Below are 8,536 nucleotides of genomic sequence, written 5' to 3'. Positions count from 1 at the left end.
AAAATACCCACAAAATATCAATAACCTTGGGCAGGGTAGTTTCTCAATTGTTTTCCTTGACATTCAATTATTAAAAAAATAAATACACTCTACCTATATCATTTCCCGATCTAACTCGAGGATTGAAAATCCAATACAACTCAAATAAGAACATTTATCGGTCAAAATGCAAAATAACGAAAAAGCAAAAAAAAAATACAAAAAGCCCGCTGAGAATCCTCAATAAAAATCTCAGGCAAAAGTTATGGCAAATAAAGTGCACTATCAATGACCGCAAAAATGAACAATTCAAATACCTCTCGGGAAGATTATCGCCTAAATATTAAGCTTTCACCAATTCCATCACACATAAAAAAATCAAACAAAATTTTAGTACTTGAATCTCATGTTAGAAAATCGCAGAGAATAGGAAAATGGAGAAAAGAGAATGCGGAAAGGGGTTTGGGAAACACATTTTCGAGCCTTATCCTTTTTCTTGGAAACCCTTAGCTAGACCATGATACAAGCTCAAAAGACCTTGTCGAGGATTTGATTTACCTAAGAAATGTACTAGGGAAAAAGAATGCTGACTCCAATAAATATCATAAAGTTTTGATGAAAATATCTCATCTTTAATGCATCGGATTAAATTTCATCCATCATCATCATCACCACCATCACTTCAAGAAACAAAAATCAAAATTGCATGATCATTGCTTTTAGTATTTCTTTTTAAGGAGTTGTGCATGGAAAAAACATATGACAAGTAGAAATCAGAAGAACGATTGCCAATCCAAACTGAGGCAGTTTTATGGGGGCTGATCTCATTTCTCGAATGAAAGTACCAAGAAACCTAGACATGGGGCAAGGCTAAAGTTGCTTATCATGGATCAGTCCAAAATCCCTCAACCAAGCCTAGGCAAGATCTTGTATCATCGCCTTCAAACATGAAGGGTGACTCATGCTTTCACGCACTGATAACAAGCAAAAAAGAAAAAGAAAAAGAGTGCTAGGTTGAAAACCTGTAAGGGCGACCTAAAAAAAGGGGAGAGCGGTGCTACGTCGAAAACCTTCAACGACGACTTAGTATCATAATAAAAAGAAAGAATTTCTGACAGATACATACACTAGCTATTCTGGGTAAAACTTAGGGAAAATAAATGAACACCCTCAAGTGAAAATTCAATATTGTTCATCCTCAACCATGCAAACTGGGGCAATTTATTAGATGATCATACTCTTCCAATAAATTCTTGACAAAATACTAGGGCAATTTATTGGACGATCAGACTCTTCCAATAAACTCTTGACAAGACATTGAGGCATCTTAATTGATTCACTTACCGAAAACTAGGGCAAATCCTCGAAAGATCAAACTCATATCGGAAGCAAGCAAATTATCAACAACTCTGTCAACTAAAGCCAATCATAAAAAGGTTGTGAAACTGAAAAATTTTAAGGGTGCCAAAGAGCAATTTTGAAGACAAAAAACAAAAAATTTCAAATCCATTGTTCCAAAACTCAATATCATCCACTCATTCAACAACTGTGATTCTTATACCACTTCAGCATGCAAACATAACCAAAGTTCATACATCACTTCAACATGCAAACGTAACCACAGTTCATATATCACTTAAACATGCAAACATAATCAAAGTTCATGCATCACTCATGACATACATACATATCACCAAATCAAGTCAAGACATACTCTCATACATACAAAGCATGCATTATTTTTGCATACGCGCACCATCATAGGCGGTCAATCAAATTACTTTCCACACCCAACCCTTCCTTATGGCAACACGGGTGCCTCATCAAATCCCTGATGCATTATGGTAACACGAGTGTCTCAACAAATCCCTTATGCTTTATGGCAACACGGGTGCCTCAGCAAATCCCTGATCCTTATGCCAATGCCAGTATCTCAGCAAATCCCTGGTCCACTAGCGAAGCATCAACCTACAATCTCGTTTAAAACCTTTGCTTTCCAGGACCCCGAGCCTAATGTGATATAAAACCTTTGCTTTCTAGGATCCCGAGCCTAATGTGCTACCAAACCAACCTTTTCAGGACCCTGAGCCTGATGTTCTACCAAACCAATCTTTCTAGGACCCCAAGCCTGATGTGATATTAAACCTTTGCTTTTCAGGACCCCGAGCCTGATGTGCTGCCAAACCAATCTTTCTAGGACCCCGAGCCTGATGTGATATAAAACCTTTGCTTTCCAGGACCCAAAGCCTGATGTGCTGCCAAACCAATCTTTCCAAGACCTCGAGCCTGATGTGCTTCCAACCAATTTTTCTAGGACCCCGAGCCTGATGTGAATTTCGAGTTCTGGCAGCATCCAACCTGCATTCTCGCACCTACCTTTTATCTTATCGAGTTCCGAAAGTACCCGACCTGTGTTCTCGCTTTACCTTTTTATCTTATCGAGTTCCAACAGTACTCGGCCTGCTTTCTCGCTTTACCTTTTATCTTATCAAGTTCCGGTAGTACCCGACCTGTGTTCTCGCTTTACCTTTTTATCTTATCGAGTACCGACAGTACCCGACCTGCGTTGTCGCTTTACCATTTTATCTTATCGAGTTCTGAAAGTACCCGACCTGTGTTCTCGCTTTACCTTTTATCTTGTCGAGTTCCGGCAGTACCCGACCTGCGTTCTCGCTTTACCTTTTTATCTTATTGAGTTCCGGCAGTACCCGAGTTGCGTTCTCGCTTTACCTGTTTATGTTATTGAGTTATGAAAATACCCGACCTGCGTCCTCACTTTACCTGTTTATGTTATCGATTTCCGGCAGTACCCGGCCTGCGTTCTCGCTTTACCTGTTTATCTTATAGAATTGCGGCAGTACCCGACCTGCGTTCTCGCTTTAGCTTTTTTCTTATCGAGTTTCGGTAGTACCCGACCTATGTTCTCGCTTTACCTTTCATCTTATCGAGTTTCGTCAGTACCCGACCTACATTCTCGCTTTACCTTTTTATCTTATCGAGTTTCGGCAGTACCCGACCTGGGTTCTCGCTTTACCTGTTTATCTTATCGAGTTTCGGCAGTACCCGATCTGCATTCTCGTTTATACCTTTTTTATCTTATCGAGTTCCGGCAGTACCCGACCTGCGTTCTCGCTTTACCTCTTTATTTTATAGAGTTCCGGCAGTATCCGACCTGCGTTCTCTTTATCTGTTTATCTTATCGAGTTCCGGCAGTATCCGACCTGCGTTCTCTTTATCTGTTTATCTTATCGAGTTCCGGCAGTACCCGATATGTATACTCGTTTATACATTTTTATCTTATCGAGTTCCAGCAGTACCTGACATGCTTTCTCGCTTTAACATTTTATTTTATAGAGTTCTCCAAGTACCCGACTTGCGTTCTCATTTATACATTTTTATGTTATCGAGTTCCGACAATACCTGGCCTGCGTTCTCGTTTATATTTTTTTTTATTTTATAGAGTTCTGACAGTACCCAACCTGCATTCTCGTTTATACCTTTTTATCTTATCGAGTTCCTGTAGTACTCGATCTGCGTCCTCGTTTATACCTTTTAATTATTTCGAGTTCCAGCAGTACCCGATGTGCACTCTCACATAAACTTTTTTATTTTATCGAATTCCGACAGTACTTGACCTGCGCTTTCACTCTAAGTGTTGCATTGTGATCATTATCTCAGCCTTGACAAAATTAATGTTCATTTCTTTGCTAGTTACTTACAATAATAAAACTCAAATCTCGATTTGCTTGCTATCAAGTAAGCAACAAGTAAAGAGGGGCAGTTGTAAACACCCTATTTTTTCCGACCTCTATATAAAAATACAAAACTATGAAAACAACATACAAGTAATTTGAAAGTGCAATTTTTATATATGTGTTGACACCAATTATATCTACTTTGAATATTTAGTTTTTAACCAGCAGATTGAAAACCTTTCATTGTCGTTGATTTTGTTTTAAATAAAAAACAGTTTAAAAAAATGGATTAATGAAAGAAAACGTTGCAAAGAAAGTATTAATTAAACACACCACTAATTGAAGCAAAAGTAAGGTTACCTCTCTGGCTATTCTTGCAATTATGGATACTAAAATCCTAGTTACTTGACTGTTTTGAAACTCAGAAGTTTCCAAACTCATTGTTACTTTTTTAAGTCATGGAATGAAAAGAAGTTGGAGGTTTTAAGTGAAGTTAGTCGATTATAAAAGTGTGGCAAGTGAATCATCTTAAATAAAAAAAAGTAAGAATAAAATGAGTCATGTATTTGTCCTTCATATTGTCGCTGTTATGAAATGTATTGAAAAGCAAATGCAACCTCATTATAAAACATTAAAACTACATATATTATGAGGTTGAAGGGGTTACAAAATTTAATGGGAAATAAGGTAGAATTTGAAGGATTGAAACGCACATCCAGTTTAGTAAAAACTAAGAATGGAAAGAGCCAATTCAAAAAGAGTGAGACCGAGAGAGAACAATGTAGAACACTATAAGAGAAGGGGTGGCATATCACACAAAAAAAACAACCTTTCTATTTGGTTCACACCTTCACAAACTCTACAAAACATCAAGTGCCAAAAATACTCTCCACATTTTCAAAACCCATAACTTACAGACAACACTATAATGTAAAAATTGCAGAATATCCCCCAGGCATCACACACAATCCAAAGAAAACACTTATTTACATACATAAATGTTACCTTGCACTCATCATGGCCACCATATATAATGTGAAGTTGATTCATCCCCTCTTTAATTCTTCATTCTAATAAAAAACGTTTCTCTCCTCAACCTAAACGAAAGGGCATGAGTTAAACTTGATGGAATAACTTCACCATGATCCTCCTTATATTCACTTTTGTACCCCTTTCATAACATTGGTACCATATTGGGTGATGAGATTATTGGGACCTTTGTTTTGGTCTACAATGCCTTCTCTGACATTGGTCCCAAGAGGAATGCTAGAGACACACATGTTCCAGTTTTGGTGCCACTGCCCATTGGATTTTCTATATTCATTGTTTACTTGGCCACCATCCCTATTGGCACTTGCTTTAACTCTTCTAGGAGCTTTGGTATTGCACTGGACATACTAAAATCACATGTCTAGGAGTTATTTTGGGTCGGGACTCAATTTGGGCGAAGGACGTTCAGGTTAAAAGTGAAACCCTCACTTCACTATGAGTGGCAAGGATTTATAAGAGACGGGTAATGAGGATGACAGGCTTTTGGATCTGAGTGGAGATAATTTTTGTTGTTGTTGGTGGAGGTTCTGTAACAAGCAGAAAGCAGAGAAGAGAAGGGAATCATTCACTTAAGGAAAGAGAGGAGGAAAAGGAAGGTGAGATCAGTAGTGGACAGATGGCAAATGATTTTATAAGGAGAAGTAAGAGAGAGAAAAAGAAAAGTATAAGATGGAATGATTATGTAATGAATAGGCAGTCATTTTCTGAGTGAACATTCTCTCTGCTGTTAGTTAAGGGACCAGCCTAACTGTTCCCATCTTTTCTTCTTCCTGCTGTAATTCTTCTGCACTTTCAGCCAGGATCCTTTTTGATCCTTGAGCTATAGCTTAAATAATAATAGCACCATACTCATTCAACTGTTGAATCCTTCTTCTTCTAATCTTTCTTTCTCAAATTAGTAACTCCACCATTAACACGTTTCATTGGTGCTTTCATTGAGCTTCCATGGCGGAGAACACTCGTCTTAAGGATTTGCAAGCCACGGTGATGAATCACACCGAGGAACTTCACCGTTTGAACCACTTGATGGAATCTCGATTCACAGAGCATGGTGATCGTATGGATCAGATTCAAAGAGCCTTACAACAAATCTTGCTCAACACCTCTCCCACAGATGGAAGTAATTTGAACTCAGGGTCCTCTATGGCAACTCAAAATCGTGCTCAAATCCCTGTGAAAGAGATCTCTCTCGGTTTTCCCCACTTTGATGGAACAACCCCAGTGTTGGAATGGATATTTAAAGCAGAAAAGTTCTTTAATTACCATATCACACCAGATTTATCTCGTGTGGATATTGCTGCTATGCACTTCGAGAAGGATGTTGTGCCCTGGTTCCAGATGTTGCATCGTATTTCAGCAATCAGTTCTTGGCTTGATCTCACTCGTGCTATGGAATCACAGTTTGGCCCATCACCTTATGATTGTCCTATGTCTGAGTTATTCAAGTTGACACAAACAGGTTCTATTTCTGTATATTATCTTAAGTTCATGGCCCTTGCTAATAGATCAATCGGGTTATCAGATGAAGCACTACTAAACTGTTTTGTGGGGGGACTGCATAAGGAAATAAAAAGGGATGTGATAGCAATGGCACCACCTACATTGCTTAGAGCTGTAGCCTTAGCAAGATTGTATGAGGAAAGATATACTCCGGTGCCTAAAGCTTTTAATTCCAATTACACTCATAAATACTCACCAATCTCATCTCAGAATGTGAGCAATGCTACTAATTCTATGAGTAGTTCCAAACCAATGCTTAAAAGCATTAACTCTGGATTGTTACCAACTCCAGTAGGACCTTCCTTGAGGAATTCAAATGTCAAAAGAATTAGTCCAGCTGAGATGCAATTAAGAAGAGAGAAAGGATTGTGCTATTTCTGTGATGACAAATTCACCTTCAATCACAAGTGTCCCAATAGACAACTCTTGTTTTTGCAGTTAGAGGATGATGCAGGGGAATCTACAATATCAGTTGAGGTTCCACAGGATGAGCAAGTTATTGATCATCACTTGTCTTTAAATGCCTTAAAAGGTGGCTTGGGAGTAGGCACAATAAGATTTGTGGCTCATATTGGCACACTTCCCATCACTGTCTTAATTGATGGAGGAAGTTCTGATAATTTTCTTCAGCCTCGAATTGTTAAGTTTCTCAAATTGCCAACTGAACCTGCTCCTAGGTTCAAAGTTATGGTTGGAAATGGAAATTACATGTCTGCTGAAGGAGTGATCCAAGAATTGAAAGTTCATGCTCAAGGAAATTTTTTTCAGCTGCCTGTGTTCTTGTTGCCAATCTTAGGTGCTGATCTCATTCTGGGAGCTTGTTGGTTAAAAACTATTGGCCCTCATATTGCTGACTATGAGGCATTGCAATTAAAGTTTATGTGGCAAGGCAAGTTTACTTCCCTTCGAGGAGATCCAGAGTTGCTTCCAAAGCAAGCTGAACTACATCACTTGAGAAGAATGATGCATACTGATGCTATTGCTGAGATTTTCAGTATGCAAGTATTGGAAGATTAGAGTGCTTCATTTCCTTTCACACCTCTAGCTGAAACATTACATCCTGACTTAGCTTTGTTACTGCATACTTATAAAGAAGTCTTTGCCACTCCTACAACTCTTCCTCCATCCAGATCACATGATCATTCAATTCCTTTGCTACAAGGTTCTAATCCTGTGAAAGTGAAGCCTTATAGATATCCTCATAGTCAGAAAGAGGAAATAGAGAGATTGGTTAGTGAAATGCTACATCAAGGAATTATTCAATCCAGCAAGAGCCCTTTTTCTTCTCCAATCATTTTAGTAAAAAAGAAAGATGGTTCATGGAGAGTATGCACTGATTATAGAGCCCTTAATGCACTCACTATTAAAGATTCCTTTCCAATTCCAACTGTGGATGAACTAATTGATGAGCTCTTTGGTGCTTGTTTCTTTTCCAAGTTAGACTTGAGGTCTGGCTACCATCAAATATTGTTGAATCCTGCTGATAGATTCAAGACAGCTTTCAGAACTCATCAAGGCCATTATGAGTGGTTGGTCATGCCATTTGGATTGACCAATGCCCCTGCCACATTCCAGAGCTTGATGAATGACATCTTCAAAGGGCTATTGCGAAAATTTGTATTGGTTTTTTTCGATGACATTTTGATATATAGTTCTTCATGGAAAGACCACTTGTTCCAATTAGAAGTGGTTCTGAAAATTCTGCAGAGTCACAAGCTCTTTGCTAAATTTTCCAAGTGTTCTTTTGGTGTGCAACAAATAGAATACTTGGGCCACACTATCTGAGGTGAAGGAGTTGCTATGAACAATGACAAGTTGGAAGCAATCCAAAGGTGGCCACAACCTACTAATCTGAAGCAACTCAGAGGCTTTCTTGGCATTACTGGTTATTATAGAAGATTTGTGAGGAGTTATGCTACCATTGCTACCCCTTTATCTGACCTACTTAAGAAAGATTCTTTCAAGTGGTCTAGTGATGCTTCAGACTCATTCCTACTACTTAAAAGAGCTTTAACTACAGCACTAGTCTTAGCTCCTCCAAATTTTTCAATTCCATTCATCCTGGAAACTGATGCTTCTGGTTTTGGTATTAGTGCAGTGCTTAGCCAAAACAATCATCCTATTGCTGTTTAGACATTATCTGTTGGGACATAAGTTTATCATTAAAACTGACCAGAAAAGCCTCAAAGAACTATTGGAACAATCTCTTCAAACTCCTGAACAACAACAATGGTTACCTAAACTATTAGGATATGATTTCACTATCCAATATAAACCGGGTAAGGAGAATATTGCAGCTGACTCATTATCCA

At 38.5% G+C, this 8,536-nt stretch overlaps 1 protein-coding gene across 1 annotated transcript; it reads left to right on the top strand.

Annotated features, from left to right (window-relative positions):
* Positions 1 to 5,669: 5,669 nt before the first annotated feature.
* On the top strand, positions 5,670 to 8,009 carry LOC109339212. Its single transcript, XM_019576627.1, has 2 exons — positions 5,670 to 7,218; positions 7,318 to 8,009. Exons 1-2 carry the CDS (start codon positions 5,670 to 5,672, stop codon positions 8,007 to 8,009), a joined length of 2,241 nt encoding a protein of 746 aa, XP_019432172.1.
* Positions 8,010 to 8,536: the final 527 nt, after the last annotated feature.

Source organism: Lupinus angustifolius, unplaced genomic scaffold (genome assembly GCF_001865875.1).
Source record: "Lupinus angustifolius cultivar Tanjil unplaced genomic scaffold, LupAngTanjil_v1.0 Scaffold_61_1, whole genome shotgun sequence".
Classification (NCBI taxonomy): domain Eukaryota; kingdom Viridiplantae; phylum Streptophyta; class Magnoliopsida; order Fabales; family Fabaceae; genus Lupinus; species Lupinus angustifolius.
This window is presented reverse-complemented; position numbering and strand designations above follow the sequence as displayed.